Genomic DNA, 16751 nt, shown 5'->3' on the forward strand with positions numbered 1-16751 from the left:
ACAGGACGGGCCAGCAACAGCGCCATCCCCGGAGAGGATGGTCATTGCAGCAGGGACGGACGATAATGGGAAATAGACGGAACTTGTGTTTTCTTTCCTTTTCTCCTACTGTCCCCCCCACAAGTCTAGCAACCAAATTATTCAACAAAATGACCAGACCTTTTATTTTCAGCATCTTTATTAAAGGGTAGCCATTCTTTTACTTATTCCTTCCTTATTTGAAGCAACACCCAACTTCCGCAGTGTGCAAATAGGTAACCTGCAGACACACCGGTACATATTATGATCTGAGTCTATGTGGAAGTTACAGAACCAATATGTCGCTTAAACATTAGAATGTGTTTGGGAGATGCAAGTATCCTGAAAACAATGAGTATGTTTACATGCACACCTCAGGACCGGTTTGGTAGGATTTGGATACCAACTTTCATGTAAACAGTAAACCCTACTGAATCCTTCCATTTCAAAACTCTTTGTTTACCTGAGTGCTTCCAATTGAAGATAACTATGTGCTAGCTTAATTGCCATGAAGATATCTGGATCTTCATACACATCCTGTCACACAGATATATAACTTAGATATCACTTTGAAACTCAAAATGAGTACTATATCCATTAACATAGGTGCATGTAAACAAACTCCGCTCTCAAAAAAAAGAAAAGAAAAAAATGTGTCAAATAATAATTCAGCTGGTTTTTGTGTGACAGCTATTTGGAACAGAGTTATGGACAATTCACTCTGACCAATGAAAAGCTTAACCAGACAGACAAGCACTGGAAATTGAAAAGTTAATATAATCACAAGGATCATTAAGGCAAGTAACAATAGCTTAGAGTTGCTGCAGGCATCATTAAATATGTATTGATTGGTAACTTAAGAACGTATGTCAATGGACTGACGTACAACCACATACGATGAAAGCTCCATTGGTAGAGAAACTTAACCAGTCAGTGGCAACTGTTCCTCGTAACAACCAACATTGACCAGATCACCCTTTTCATTCAGAACAACACCAAAAAAAACCCCAAAGTTTTTTTTCACCCAGAATGTATATTCAAACTCACAATCATAAATGTAGTGCAGCTGTTTGGAGCACAAACAATATTCTCTGTACCACAAAGACAACACGTGAAAAAACATACACAAAACCTATTGATAAATAGATGTGACTTTTCAAATACATATGGACTTTATTATGACATCATTGATGGAGTTTATCATGGAGCGGTAAACAATCTGAAAAACTACTGCTCTCTTGTTTCAAAAACTAAAAAAATACAACTAAGTCAAAGCAAATGATTAAAAAACACAACACAGAAAGTTGGACAATCTGTAAAAAAGCCAGGGAGGAACTTGAATATTATTGCTTGAAAAACTTAAATTCAATTAGATTTTCCCTCCTGTGTGTCCAGCGAGCATCGCTTAGCTTTCGTTCCAAGCTGTCTACACCAGATGAGGACTAAAACATAAACCTCTTCACATTCCATCACCGCTAACTTAGTTGAACAGCCTTAACCGTGCCAAACACTGAATTCTCCTCCAAGTTGACAATGAAGCCATGGCTGATCCAAAGGTCCTCCAATTTCTGCCATGTAAAAGTCCAGCTTATCCTTTTACCATTCCTTTAGCGAGATTGACAAACTTTGAAGATGTTTCTGTAGGGCCAGAGTCCCGATGCAGATCACCCAGAGTCAGTATGAGGGGCCAGGCGTCATCACGGTATCACAGTGTGTAAAGGTGCAAGTCTAATCACAGTGTGGAACAAAATGGGTTTGGATTTTTCATACCCGCCCCTTATTGTGTTCCACAACGGGAGAGACGAGGCAGAAGGCAAGACCTAAAGTAAGCTGAGCCGAGAGCACAGAGGTACAGCTTCACGTCTGTCACATTCAGCATCATCACACCATTCTGCTCAACACACCATGTATACTCCTTGTAAGCGCCCACTCGTCCCCTGCCCACAGCAGCCAAACTATCCCTGGCACCAGGCTTTATCTGCAAAGTCGGAATCCAGAAGTGCCATTTGGCCCTGTGGGTTGGCGGATGGCATGGTTGCCGGGACGGACTGGTTCTGATGGTGGGTGCTGTGTACTCACACGTACTGGCCTGAAAAGTAAAGAGAAAAGATCATCTATCATGAGAAAGCATCTGCCTCAATTTCATCGAAATAACATTTTGTCCAAGCAACAATTTCAACTTGGATTTACGTAGCATCAAAAGACCACAGTTTTACAGTTCATTTTTTATATTCAAAGTAATAAAGTCTCATCCAAGGGAGTCGTCTAGTACATTAAATTGACTCCTATCCCTCCAATTCTATTGACCAAGCTGTGAACTATATCAACACTTTCACAAAAACTACAAGATCATCGAAGCAAAATAAATACAAGTTCAAGATTCTAAATGCTTTAGCAATTCAGCTGCATTTCACCAAACCGAGCCAATCCTCTTGTTACATTTAATACCCGCAAGTACCTATATCTGTACCTTTCCAGGCAGGAATTGTCCTGAGGCGTCTCTTCTGAAGAAGCACTGCCCAAAATCCGTCGTCGAGCTTCTGCATACTCTGCCTCACGCTGCGCCAAAGACTTCATTTGCTGGGAGGGACGAGTTGCAGAGCCAGTATTCCCAGCAGTACCGTTATTAGTTGGCCGTTTTAAAATCCGAATCTGAGGTGGAGGGGCAGCGGGAAGTGAGTCGTCCTGTATTACAATAGCAGTGCGCACAGGTGAACCATCCAAACCCAAACTGGATTTCCTGAGGAAAATAAAAAGGATGAGGCAAATTAATGTCATGTGAAAAACATTATAAAAACTTAGCTTCTTTACTTTGCTTTCTGGTTTATCTTCAGCTTTGCCTCAATTCTTCTTTCAATTTCCTGTGAAGACATCCAAGTTTTAGACAAATAAAACAAGTTTTCAATAATGTGAAAATGTGTGTAGCATAAACAGCAACACTTTTTGGAGACACGGTTGTAGTAAATTAAATACTAAAGTCAGATGTAGCTCAATTATCAAACAACATCATAGAACTATAAAGGGCAGCAGAAAATTTTAATGGGTTCAGAGCACTTGCAGCAACCACAGTTGGAAATGTACCTCTGATTCATCTCCAATAACTCACAAGTTAAGTACAACTTAGTGCACTCTTGACAGTTTTGACTTTTGCCAGTGCGTGGCATATTCCACAGGGGGAAAAAAATGGGTGGTCAAGGTCCCTGACTTGTTACAGTGTCTTATCAGGGCCGGGGGAACACTTAAAAAATAAAAATAAACTTTAGCAGTTAAATATAGAACCATCACGACACAGATCATCAGATTGCATGCCTCTCCACTAACTGCCAGCAGCGTGTCATCCCAGCTAGTTAAATGTGAAGGGTGAGGTATTGCTGGGCCAATGTAGGGGTCCAGGACCATGTCTAGAGTTTTAAAGCTTTGCATCGATGAGATACACACATAAGATAAATAATTTCATATGGAGAAGCCACACTATGAAAATAAGCATCAGGATAACTGCCCAAAGGTGAATTAGGCTCTTCTAAATGTATCTCTAACCATCTACATCACAAAGATCGGCTAGATCAGTTTCAGCGTTCGTTACATTCCAAGTATCCCCAACATAAGAAATACATTAAGTGGCACTCAAGTTCAATAATGTATGTGTTGGCACCAGTTCACTAGAGTGCAGTAGGAAGGGAGAGTTATGAAACAAAACAATCGAATAAATACAAATTACAATGCACTAATTCCATGCCTCAAGCAAAATTGAAAGCGTAAAAACGTAGATTTGTTGGGTGACGAGATTTGTCATGTGAAACACCATGTCACGCTTCCTCGTCATGGGACAGCAGGGCCGGCCGTCTGAATAAAGCTCACCTCACACAAAAGTGGGGGCTAAACATGTATCTTGGTCACAAACAAACACCCAAGTGGCTGCTCATTTTCCAACACATCAAACGAAGCATGTCAGGTTGGAGCTGCTCACCCCGCTGTCCGCCGCTTCCTCCCAGCTATCTGCCACTTCTTCGTCCTCCATGTTTAACACGAATGTTAGCCGCTTAGCTAGTCGACGCCACCGGATAATGAGTTTGCTCCAGATGCAGATCAGAAAACCACACAGGCTACGTTATGTAGATCACAGTCGGAACATTCTCTGTTTGTACTCACAACAGATACGAGAGATGCGTAACTCGTTCTTAAAATGCATGCCCGCGAGTAGCGAAGTGACGTTAGCTTAGCTTACTCAACTAACTTTACTGGTTGGTTCGCTTTCACAACAGCAAAAACAGACAAACGCCTGACACATCGGATACACGGCGACCTGTTTTACAATAGAGTGTCATACTAAGGCTTGTGCCCGTCTATACAAGTATTTTTAAATACTAGTTCCGCCCGATTTTTTTGTGCAGTGCCCGTAAAATCCCGTGATGTGTTCAAGTGCTGTCAGAAGAGTTGGAAAGGAAGCACTGAAATTACACAGTAGAACGAGATGCAGTCTACCCCAACTGGATATTTGAAAATTAAGTCAAATTGGCACGCCGTTAAAACTATATGTGCATATACAGTATATAAACTAGAACCTCTTTCATCTACAATGGATACGACATTCCATTCGTAACTTTAATTGTAATGGTGCAATTGGAATTTCGTCATACGCCGACTTTATTCCTGTAACTTCAATTGAATATTATATTTACACTTAGGCTCAAAATCGTAGTTCTTTTTTTTACCCACCTCCAAACGGGAGCTTGTGTGTAATTATGGTAATTAATTGCAACCGCCAATGTGCACTGATATGTAGAAAATAATCATTTTCGAATTTGTTTAAATTAAAGAAACATTTAACATGCGTTCATTTTATCAGTTATCAGACCGACATTACACTTATTTTCAATTTCAATTCATTCATTTCAATTAACACGCACGCATGAAGGACTTGGATGATGAGAAAAGGCACACTGTACAGTTGCCATAATATGATACAGTATAAATGTTAAACTATTATCAGTTGCTTTGGCCTTTGCCAGTAAGTCCCGACCTTGAAATAGAAACTTCAGATTGATAACATGGGTGGATGAGCTCCATGTATGCAAGTAATAAGATTTAAATGTGTTTACAAAGCTTTCAGATGGAAATATGACTCAAGTGAACTGTCAAAATGAATTTAAAATTGTGTGGCTTGTAAATTTCGGCTCTAACTTGTCGCGGATGACACACACAGTGCAGGGGCGGAGGCGCCGGGGACCCACCCTGGCGGCGGAGTCAGTTAGCGGCCAGTCGCTGCTGCTGGAGGACGCTGCTCATAGAGCGGAAGATGGCGACAGTTTGGAGGCTGCGCAGGAACATCCGGAGCTGATACCGGGAGGAAGCAGTGGAGAGGCTGAGAGTGGAAAAGACCACGTTTCGAAACAAAGGTGACACTTGCACCGGCCTTCCCAAAGACATTAGACCATCATTCTTCACGTAATGATGTCAAATAGTCCTCAGTTAGAGGAGCTAAGTGCAGTAGCTCATGTTAGCATAGATGGCTAGCACCAGGATGAGAAGCTAACTTGTTGGTTAGACTATATATACTGTAGACGTCGTGTCATCTCAATATTACTGTACCTACCACCGTGTTCATTTTGAATTAAAACACCGTGTGCACATAGACAGCTTGGTGAAGATGCTCATGACAAGTTAGCCACTGTTAGCCGCCGTTAGCATAATACTCCCTGAGGCTCGTTTGTTACATTTTTGAATCAGATGGTCCACTCGGTTGTGCTAACGGTCTGCAGTAGCACCTGTACATTTTTGGATGGATGTAGGCTGCAGAGTCTGTTCTGATTTCTGACGACTGGAGTGACGGGGTTGTAGCTGGAGAGGACTACTAGGCAAAGACAATGCATCCAACAATGACGGATGGTTTCTCACTGACAGCATGTCGAGAATCAAACGATGTTTAGAATGTAAGCTAATAAGTTAAGTCACGTTCTCCTTCTTGAAACCTTGTTCAGTTTAAAGTGTGCACAATAGAATTCCTGGTGGTGCTGTCATGCCAGTCATTTTTTTCTTGAAAAGTGGAAGTAGACTCAAAAGCAATTTGTTCCAGATACTTGGGTGCGATTTTGGTTTATATTGTGGATCTTTGTCACAATTACATCCACATCACGGTTTCCTGCAGACATTTGGTCAAAGTGGTGGCTGCATTTGCGCATCTATAAAGAGCATTATACACTCTTTTGAAGTATACAAAGCAGTTTATGTGGTATAACAAGGTCTGCAGTCTAACTTTTTCAGAGCCTGTGTTGTCACTGAGAGAGACGCTGGAGCTGGATGAAATAACCAACAAAATAAGCAATATCCAACCACAGTCTTAACGCTTAGAATGACCATAGGTCTCTTAGATGGCGTTATTTCAGTGTCTACAACCCACCAGGAGCTATACTGAGCAGCAATTAACAGACAGCACTAACTGCTTAGCACAGGGCTGCCAAATCCCTGGGAACCGGCATGAAGCTCACATAAAGGAGGCTTTCGTCAGGCCATGCTTCCCTTTTCTCTGCATCAACAATCGAAGCAATCCAGCAATACGACCTTGGTATTAATTTGACAACAGCTGGGGTTTGAGCTTTGCTCACCCACCGCATCTTTCCTCTGTCAAAATGTGGAACAAAAGTATTGTAGTGAAAAATATAAATATTTTTCCCTTTTTTCTTTCCACCTTACATTGTTAAGGTGATATTTGCATGATTCTTTGGCATTAATGATCCAAAAAAGTACTTTAAATGTATCAACTAAGGACATATTATAAAGGTGCAGTTTTGAAAGATGTGCTAACCAATATGAACTTGACTGTACAATCAAATCATATGAGACACACCACTCACCTTATTTTGTCATTCAAGGTCTTTATAATGGCAACAACGTGCTTTAAATAAATACAGAACAGAGAACAATGGGCATTAGACTTCCAGTTAAGTTGACCCAATTTGTATTCCAGCTGAGGTGGTGATGAGAGTTAAAAGGAATCATAATAAAAAGACAATGACATTGCAAAATGTGATACATAAATAGACGTGGAATTTATTTCGGATGCCCTTACTAGAGTTCCCTTCAGTTGCAAAACAGATTTAATTCCATTGGGTCAAAATCAGAGGTCATTTGACAGCCATGTCTTCCTGCCATGGCTTCCTGTTTGGCAATACATTTCAATTGCAAATTCATCCTTCCTATTATTTAGCAAGGTCCCAAGATACTTCCAGCAAATTTGTATGGTGCATAGTCTTGTCTCGGGTCACTGCCTCTATATTACAAGACTGGTTGAGTGCTATTGATAGAAAGCTGCCATGTTTTTTTTTCTGTTATTATATATACTATTCTAATATTCTAATGTGAATTTTCTTTATTTCTCCTGCAGTCAATTATGTCCCGCTCTTTTGACAACGATGATGGATGCTTTGTTGCCATGGATACAGAGGACAATGGTGCAGAAGCAGACAAAATGACAGAAAACTCGGACGAGAAGATGGGGTCTTGTCGACAAGAAGGGAACCTGGACAGTGGTGCCCAGGGCGTTGACAGATCAATGGTGGAGCTGCCAGAGGAAGTTCTTGAATATATTTTGTCCTTCCTCTCACCGTATCAGGAGCACAAAACGGCTGCCCTTGTGTGTAAACAATGGTATCGTCTAATTAAAGGTATTCACTTTGTAATTCTATGCATAAAGGAATTAGCTTTATTTTTGCATTGGAGCCCGTAAAACATCTGGATTCTTTTTAGAATGAAATCTAGCTTTCCTTGTTACTTACGTATTGTTTTTTAAACTAGGTGTTGCTTATCAGTGCTATCATGGCTTTTTGCGAGCTGTCCAGGAGGGAAACATCCAGTGGGAGAGCCGGACATACCCGTATCCTGGAACTCCCATTACTCAGCGCTTTTCACACAGTCAGTATGATGCAACTGTCATTGCATAGTTTTTACTAATATGTCTACCACTGTTAATTGCCCTTCATAAAAACAAATAAAGACAAAAACGTTTCAAATATGTCATCAAAAGATGCTGAAATGTTTGAAATTGATGGGGGGAAAAAGTACATTTAAGTAAATGTTCTAGTCCCCTTTATTTTGTTTCTAATTTGAGTGTGTGGGTTGCAGGTGCATGTTACTATGACTCCAACCAGTCAATGTACGTGTTTGGTGGCTGCACTCAAAGTAGCTGTAATGCTGCCTTCAATGACTTGTGGAGACTTGACCTCAACAGTAAGGAGTGGATCCGACCTTTGGCCTCAGGTGAGAATGTTTTACAGAAGCAGACTTCTGAGATTGTAGGAGGTACTGGGCGAGACAGTCAATGAACAGCAGTCATTTATGCCTTTGTTTTCTGGGATGACTGGACTGAAATAACAGATGTGTAACAACTGTGATGGATTCACTTTCTTTTGATGCATGTACAGCTCGTAAAAGCTTGTTTTTTTCTGACAAATTACTGTGTCATGTTTAATGTTCTTCCTTTGACTTTAAAACTTAATGATGGTGAACTTTGCTCTGCAGTCTATAAATGTGTTTTCTGACGAAGTAGCCGGAGCGGAAACGAGGACTGTCTAGTTAAACATGAAACCTGATGAGTGGTGACTTGTCATATGATTGATCCTGTGATTCTTCTGTTCAAAGAAGTTAATCATTCAAATAATTTCTCCCTATTTACACAGGTTCTTATCCATCTCCTAAAGCTGGAGCCACGCTAGTGATGCACAAAGATCTATTAGTTCTGTTCGGTGGGTGGACCCGCCCTAGTCCGTACCCTCTGCACCAGCCTGAACGTTTTTTCGATGAAATCCACACATACTCTCCCTCTAAAAACTGGTGAGCGTTGGTTTAAGAATTCAGAATTAGCGCACTTTAAATTTCACATTGCTTCCTGTGTGACCTTCTTGTTCTCCTGTCTGTCATAGGTGGAACTGTATAGTGACCACACATGGCCCCCCACCCATGGCTGGCCACTCCTCCTCTGTTATTGGAAACACAATGGTGGTGTTTGGAGGATCTTTAGGAGCTCGGCAGATGTATGAATGACCTTCAGCACTATTTCAACTTTACCTAACATAAATGTAATGTGCTTTATTCCCACTTTGTTCAGGAGTAATGAAGTGTGGGTTCTTGACCTGGAGCAGTGGTCGTGGTCCAAGCCAGCCATATCTGGCCCATCACCGCATCCCAGAGGAGGACAGTCACAAGTGAGAAACGACATCTCCCCTTCTTACTTGTGATTGGCTCACACTGGCAATGGTTTTGAACAGGATGCAACGTTTTTTTCCCCCCCAATTATCTTTATTGATAATACAATCATGCACACATTTACAAGGTGATATTAATCTTTCTTTTTAACAAAATATTGACTTCAGGTTCCGCAGGTCATTCTCTCCCTCACACACAAGGAACCAAGCCTCATTTGATGTGTTCAACTTAGCCGTGGAAACGTGATACTCAATACAACATAATCAAATACAACTCCTGCACGCTAAAAATATTTTGCATAACAATGACACGGTGATGTAAACCCTGTAACATATTATTATGATCCTATGAAATTCTGAGTCAAAGTATCCACACAGTGTCGCAGGTGCTGATCTACCATTTTCCATTGTAGATTGTGGTCGACGAACATACGCTGCTCATTTTGGGAGGCTGTGGAGGCCCCAATGCTGTAAGCTTTTCTAAAAGTCTCGAGACATAAAAGCAGCATGAATTGTTGTGGTTTCTGATTGTTTTATCCATCTTGTCTGATGAAGCTGCTCAAAGATGCTTGGTTGCTTCACATGGAGTCGCCACCATGGAGGTGGCAGCAGCTGCAAGTGGAAAATGAAGACCATGGTGCACCTGAACTTTGGTGTCACCCAGCGTGCAGGGTACGTTTCTGTCACTGTTCTGAGGACAGGGCTTTTGTTTTTGCAATAAGATCTGACTTCCATTATCCTTTCATGTTCTCTTCAGGTGGGCCAGTGTGTGGTGGTTTTTTCGCAAGCCCCATCAGGTCGCGCACCTTTAAGTCCAAGTCTTAATTCCCGGCCTTCCCCCATAAGTGCCACACCAGCCCCTTTGGGCCCAGAGCCGCCTTCTCTGCGCTCTCAGTCCCCGGTGCGGAGTGGGGCTGCTGGGGTCGTCCTGGGAGCTGTGGAGGAGGCTCCTTGTGTGAATGGTCGGTGGGGTACTCTAAGACCACGACCTTCAGCAAGAGGCAGTGCCAGAGAATGCAGTCCGTCTTCATCGCAACAACCATCTCCATCTCAAGGTCCTGACAGCCCCCCTCTGTCCCAACTCCCCCAATTATTGAATGGGTCGTCTCCTTCTCCCCGAACCAGCCCAGCTCAGGCTGCCTCACCCCCCCTTCGTCCTCACCCCCACACATCCACAGACTATGGTTGGGAGTCTCCTCCTTCATCTGCTACTCACACCGAGGTGCTCAGCACAAATGGACTACACACCCCTCCTTCTTGCTCTCCACGCACTCCCCCTGGGGCAGTGTCTCCGGCTGCCTTACGACGAGGTCTGGAGGCAGTCAAAAACAAATCTTCACAGTCTACATCATTGTCTTCCCTTCAAAACCAGGGAGCTTCATCTGGCAGTGGGAGTGCTGGAGGTGCAGGGGCTCCTGGTACTCCTCCATCCTCTTCCTCCAGTCCTCCTCAGGCTTCCGCTGATGGACACTCTATCCCTCCTATTGCACGGCGTCTCGGCCATCACCCACCTCAGAGCCTGAACGTAGGGAAACCTTTGTATCAATCCCTGAACTGCAAGCCCATGCAGATGTACGTGTTAGACATGTCTCGGGCCAAATCTGCCTCCGTAGTGTCCTGGAGAGTTTACGGAAACGGGACTCCTGCAGCGGTCATCGGACCACCAGAGACCAGCCTTCACACAGTGGTGCAGGGAAGGGGAGAGCTTATCATTTTTGGTGGCCTCATGGACAAAAAACAGAATGTGAAGTACTACCCCAAAACCAACGCCTTGTACTTTGTGCGTGCAAAAAGGTAATGCAGCTCCCAACAGAACGACGAGGGGAACAAAAGATACTGCACACATGGAAAACGACACTCAAGGCCTTTATCTTTCTGGAAGGATCTATGCGATGAACCGTAATCGTTGTTTGATGTTCTACTTGACAAGTGAACAATTCTTCCTACTGGCTTCTGCAAGCTTTCAAAATAAAACACTTAAACTACACTTTGATAAATGCAGGTATGAATGAGTGTTTGGTGTGTATGTCTGTGTGCGTTTGTGAGTGTGTTAGAGTAAAAACGTACCAGAGAGCTGTACAACTTTCTCTTGGTCCCCCTGAGGCAATTGACTGGTTGTTTTTATTTTTTTATTTTGGTGTGATCTCCCTCTCAAATCAACAGATGTTGTTATGACCACATAGCTTTTGGTATTGCTTGTTGAACCCGCAATGTTTACATCCAAAACAGTGTGTGTATGTGAGTGTGCATGGTATTGGTCAACAGTTGTGGACTAATGTGTCAAGCTCATAGTGGATGAGATGCGACACTGTACTTCTATAAGCTTAGATTAACAATAAAGGCACTCCATCTCTACCGAAGGCTTTCGCTTTCCTGATGTTTTCTGGTGTAAACGGTCTCCCGGCTTTATCCACAGTCATCAAGTGGAGAAGTTTACAGTTCAGATTTTTGGAGAAATAAATGTATCAAATACAAATTGATCTTGTGTTAACTTTTTGGAATTTTTTAAAGTGGCTAATTTTACCCACCACAGTGTATAAAAAGGCAAAATCTTTTTGTGGAATAAAGCAAGGCATTAACAATTCTAACACAAAGTTTGTTGGTATAATGATAAATTACATGCAATGTGAAAGTTCTGAAACAACACTTCCATTTGAAGTTACCTTGTTAATCTAAGAATAAATGTGTTTCAAATGCTGGTGCGTGGACAAAGGAGAGGAGACAGACAACCACAGAGGTTCATTGTTTTGATGAAAGAGGACATGAATATAGTGGAGGGTGATGAAGGCAGGGTAAAAAGGAGGAGGCTAACTAGCCGTGGCAACCTCTGAGGGAATGCTCAAGGACCACAAAGAAATTAAATTATGAATAACTTCATCACATAATGTGATTGGGAATTTCATTTATTGAAAATATATATTTATGTTCATGTTCACTTGTTTTTGTATTTTTAAATTCTTTATAATATTCAATGAATTCAGTAATTATAATAAATTGTGTAATGTACTCAATCTGTAAGAAGAACATGAAATATTTAAGATTATATGTCTGTGTTTACGGTCACGTTTTGTTTTATCATTTATGTGCGATTCGATTATCATTTGTTTAGAAGGTTCATAAGCTTGTCTAACGTAGAAATAAAGCTCTACGAACATCAGTATAGATTTTTACTCACAAGTATCACATTTATTTAACTGTCCAAATTAGGAATTGGCCTTTTTTGTTTCTATTTTGATCTCCGCTAGATGGCGCTGGTTTCGCTGTTGTGCTCCTCCGAATTGTTATCGCGTGTGCGAGAATTAAAGGTAATAGAAGTCAAAGTACACAGTAGCATCTAACGTTCTGTTGTTGCGTAAAAGAACGGTTAACACACTAGTTTTAAAACAGCCATAGTGGGCTTGATTCTACTCAATGGCCCCAGCGTGATCTTTGCACAATCGCTAAAGTCACAGCGCCGCCGCCTCTCTACCCCCAACATTAACCTTTTGCCCACAGAGACGCGATAGGAGCAGATCCGAGCAGAGGTCCGTGTCTGCGCTCTGGATTTGTCCAGGCTGAGTGACGGGTGAGCTGCCCGCGAACGCCGGATTTCTATTGGCAGCGCTTAAAATAGTGGGCGGGACTTGGTCGCAGTGCCGGGGACACATGTTTACAATGATGGGGCGGACGTAAGAATGGAGTCGGACGAGAGCACAACCCCCCGTAAGTTTTCATTTTTTTGCAATCCATTGTCCGTCAAGATATCTTCAGGTCGTCAAAGAACCGCCTTCTGACTGCATGAGGAGTGTACTTTATGTCCACACTCTTTGTGTAAATAGACTCGATAAAGTTCAGCGAAACAGTCTCCCGAGTGCAAACTGACAGACAGATTTGCGGGTCTTTTATGAGTGAGGATGTTGAGAAAACAAATTAAAATCGTCACTTTTTAGTGTTCCTTCATTTCGTTCCTCTGAGCAAACACCTCAAAACCAATCCAATAGACAATGGTCTTTATCCAACGCAGCATTATTGTCTTGCATTCAAGTGCCTTTTGGAGCCTTCACTCTGGAACAGTTACGTTTATCTGGATTTATTTGGTTTATTTATTTGATGCTGACCTGGCTGTTTTGTGCCACCACACCTGACTCCTCCTGCCTTCCGACAGATCCAAACAAAGCGGCTGGGTGTCACCTGAATGACTGAGAGGACAGACCCAAGGTCACACCTCATGGATGGCCAGTGCAGAGATGCAGATCAAGTCGACCTGAGAATCTAGGAGCAAGCCTTCAGCCCAGGATGGCATCGAACACCGTGGCATCTGTACCTCATGGAGTTTTCCGACCATCGCCACCCACCCCTGCTGTGTTTCCACCCATGGACTTTGCCTTCGGTGCACTGGCCTGCTGTGCTGCTTGTGTGTTCACCAACCCTTTAGAAGTCGTGAAGACCCGTCTGCAGCTCCAGGGAGAGCTGCGGGCACGGGGGTCCTACCAGAGACATTACCGCGGAGTCCTGCAGGCCTTGTGGGTGGTTGGGCGACAGGATGGGCTTCGGGGTCTGCAGAAGGGGCTCTCTGTTGGGCTGCTGTACCAGGGAGTGATGAACAGTGTGAGGCTGGGAACCTATTCTTACTGTGAGGCCCTGGGAATCACCTCTTACCACGGAGGAAGTCTCCTCTCAGGGGCCGGAGCTGGAGCTCTCGGGGCTTTTATTGCTTCCCCAGCCTACTTGGTTAGTGCAGAGCCTCTGTTTCACCTAACCTCAACTCAAGCTCATGTATTAGTTTCATTTAAGCATGGTACATGGCAGGTTCACACAGTAAACAACGCTGTGCAATCCAAAACCCCCTTCATCTGATCCGGTTGCACACTGAAACATACACACGTTTTGTGTATTGGGTTGCACAAAACCAAAGCAATAACCTGTGTTTACCAGGAGTAGACTGATGCAAGCACCCAGGGCGGCTGTGGATATGCTATTTAAAAGGCCGTATAAAACTGTATTTCATAAACAAATAGAGCGGAAAGTGAAGCTATTTGTCTTCACCTCACTGTGTCACAAAGAACCAATTTTATTGAATCAATCAACTTTTTGAATATAAAGTTTTAATGATATCTGTTCGGCCATATTGTGGCACAATAGACTTTACTCCAAATTGTATTCACTTGACATGTTACGTTTAAAGAAGGAAATGATTGTTATTTTTTTCTAATTTAAACTCACCTTCATGTGTCCCTGTTAAGTCCCTCTGCTGCTGTGACTGCTGTTCACACATTCCTGGACTCACAACTGACATAGTTTTTTCCGTCTCATATGTTGGTCTTAAGATCTTGCACTGTCACGGAAAGACATGCACAAGTGCAGCCGTATCAGATGGCATCACTAAATATAGACTTAGCCAATTGTTCCTCCGTTTACAGCCAGTAAGATTTAGAGGGAGTGAATCATGCGGTTTGTAGAAGCAGTAGTTGTAGGGCCACAGCTAGTTGTGCTTGTAAACACATACAGAGATGCCCAACATATTCAGGAAGTATCTTGTTTATGTCAAAAGTTTGCTAATAGAATGCGCACCATCTGGGTCTGTTGTAGGTCAAGACTCATCTACAAGCCCAAACAGTGAAAGCCATTGCTGTTGGACACCAACATAACCATCTGGTAAGACACCCAGACTGCAGATGCTCTGCTTGTCTTTGATTAAATTAACAAGTGCCTAAAATCATCTGTTCATAATCAATCATCAAATGACCTTAAAATTCCAGTCCCACAAAGTGCAGGGATTCAAAAAACAGCTTTAATACATAAATGATTGGATATTACTGTGTCTAAATGGTATTTATGCATTTGTATTGAGTGAGAGAAGAATGCTGCTTAACTGTGGCTTAACTGGTGTAATCTGAATCGAGATATAGCTTTTTATTGGCAGAATTTCAAGGAGATTTGACAAAAATACTGCTATATTGCAAGGTTATTTATGTAAGATATGTTATGTAAATGCCAGATTTATGGATGATGAGTTTGCGTCATCCTTTTTCCTCAGGGAGTTTATGATGCCTTCAGCACCATCTACAGAAGAGAGGGTCTCACTGGTCTGTGGAGGGGTGTGAATGGGGCAGTGCCTCGAGTCATGGTGGGCTCAGCTGCTCAACTGGCAACCTTCACCTCAGCCAAGGACTGGGTGGCCCGTTCCCAGGTAGATATTTCGGACGCACTTGTGACTCCCCCAGCTGGTGTCTAAGATCAGCCAGTGGTTAATCATCACCTTCTGACGGCAGTGGCTCGGTTCAAGCAAAGTGCTGACAGCTCTGATAGCTGCCATGATCAGCGGTGTCGCTGTGGCCATCACCATGACGCCCTTCGATGTCATCAGCACTCGACTGTACAACCAGCCAGTGGACGAGTTCCGCAGGGTGAGTCATCCCCTCAGACTTTGGACAGTGTTGCGTCACCACTGCTGCCTTCTAACGTTTCCCATGTTGCCTCTTTAGGGGCAGCTGTATCGGGGATTTTCTGATTGTATCATGAAGGTTTGTCGAGCTGAAGGGGTGCTGGGGCTCTACAAAGGGATGGGGCCTGTCTTCTTACGCTTGGCTCCTCACACTGTCCTTAGTATGCTGTTTTGGGACCTGATGAGGCAACAAGCTATGAAGAACTTGCAGACAAAGGGATGAAGCTAAAACAGTCCTGCTGATGCCATCCACCCGTCACAAGCAGCGTTGAACCAAAGTGGCCTTAAAAAGCCTGTCGCCTTTGCTGACTGCTGAAAATAAGTGGAGGATATTCTGCTGACGTTGCTTCCCTACACATCCAAAAACACATCATACCAAAGGGGGCCAGTCCCTCACTTAGTTCCCCTTAGACTCCATGTATTCTTCAGGGGGCCTTGTTCTCTGTGAGGCCTTAAACTTGTGTTTTCATTAAACTGTTGTGTGCTCTGCATGACTTTCATACTTGGACTTATATGTCAAGTCATTTAACTCAACTAATTGACCACGACTACTATTATTACCAAGCAAGGATTTTAGACCTCCATTTTCCTACATATCTTCTTTTTACACTAGAGTTCCTCCCGTAAACCTTTTTAAAAGACACGTGACATTCTTGAATTTTTTCCAGAAACTTGAAATCGTGTTACAAGTGAGCCTGTAACCATGAGCCATGCTGTTTTTATGGCCTCTAAACTGTGATGTACATTAACAATAAAGAGTTTTCATGTTTTATTTGAACGTGTTTGTACTATGTCCTGGTGTTTATCAGTGTCTGTGATTACTGTGAGAGGTTAATCAATTTCAGGAATGACTTTGTCAGCTCCTCATCACTAGCTCATTATGCTGACAGTCTACTGACAAATGACCTTTGGATCTTAAATGACAGCTGATTGAAAGAGGTAGCTCTCTAGAAGTTAAAAAAAAAACTTTGGCTCACATGAGTATCATTGAAAGCACTTCAGATTTTCTGGAAAAACACAAAACATGTTCCCTCTTTTCTCGTGGATTTTCGGAGCTTCAGTTGATGACCTTTTTCGGGGTGAGTAAGAATTCAGTTTTTTTCCTGCTGAGA

The 16751-nt window shown here is 42.7% G+C and overlaps 3 protein-coding genes across 4 annotated transcripts; 2 read left to right on the forward strand and 1 right to left on the reverse strand.

Moving 5' to 3' along the window:
* Nucleotides 1-177: 177 nt before the first annotated feature.
* LOC128760571 (SUZ domain-containing protein 1-like) lies at nt 178-4577 on the reverse strand. Its single transcript, XM_053868062.1, has 4 exons — nt 3986-4577; nt 2830-2879; nt 2489-2758; nt 178-2107 (listed from the first exon to the last, which is right to left on the reverse strand). Exons 1-4 carry the CDS (start codon nt 4034-4036, stop codon nt 1993-1995), a joined length of 486 nt encoding a protein of 161 aa, XP_053724037.1. The 5' UTR covers nt 4037-4577; the 3' UTR covers nt 178-1992.
* On the forward strand, nt 4253-11972 carry fbxo42 (F-box protein 42). Its single transcript, XM_053868016.1, has 11 exons — nt 4253-4763; nt 5222-5414; nt 7400-7679; nt 7810-7926; nt 8137-8271; nt 8691-8844; nt 8934-9044; nt 9119-9215; nt 9629-9685; nt 9771-9887; nt 9973-11972. Exons 3-11 carry the CDS (start codon nt 7406-7408, stop codon nt 11011-11013), a joined length of 2103 nt encoding a protein of 700 aa, XP_053723991.1. The 5' UTR covers nt 4253-4763; nt 5222-5414; nt 7400-7405; the 3' UTR covers nt 11014-11972.
* An 867-nt stretch (nt 11973-12839) lies between these two features.
* slc25a34 (solute carrier family 25 member 34) lies at nt 12840-16374 on the forward strand. 2 transcript variants are annotated; one of them, XM_053868039.1, is made up of 7 exons: nt 12840-12917; nt 13360-13925; nt 14784-14849; nt 15232-15384; nt 15467-15601; nt 15680-15718; nt 15802-16374. In XM_053868039.1, the coding sequence occupies exons 2-7, from the start codon at nt 13491-13493 to the stop codon at nt 15880-15882; spliced, it is 909 nt and encodes a 302-aa protein (XP_053724014.1). In that variant the 5' UTR covers nt 12840-12917; nt 13360-13490; the 3' UTR covers nt 15883-16374. The 2 variants fall into 2 exon arrangements, with proteins under 2 accessions (XP_053724014.1, XP_053724013.1); XM_053868038.1 differs by having other exon boundaries at nt 15680-16374.
* Nucleotides 16375-16751: the final 377 nt, after the last annotated feature.

Source organism: Synchiropus splendidus, chromosome 6, assembly GCF_027744825.2.
Source record: "Synchiropus splendidus isolate RoL2022-P1 chromosome 6, RoL_Sspl_1.0, whole genome shotgun sequence".
In the NCBI taxonomy this organism is placed as follows: domain Eukaryota; kingdom Metazoa; phylum Chordata; class Actinopteri; order Syngnathiformes; family Callionymidae; genus Synchiropus; species Synchiropus splendidus.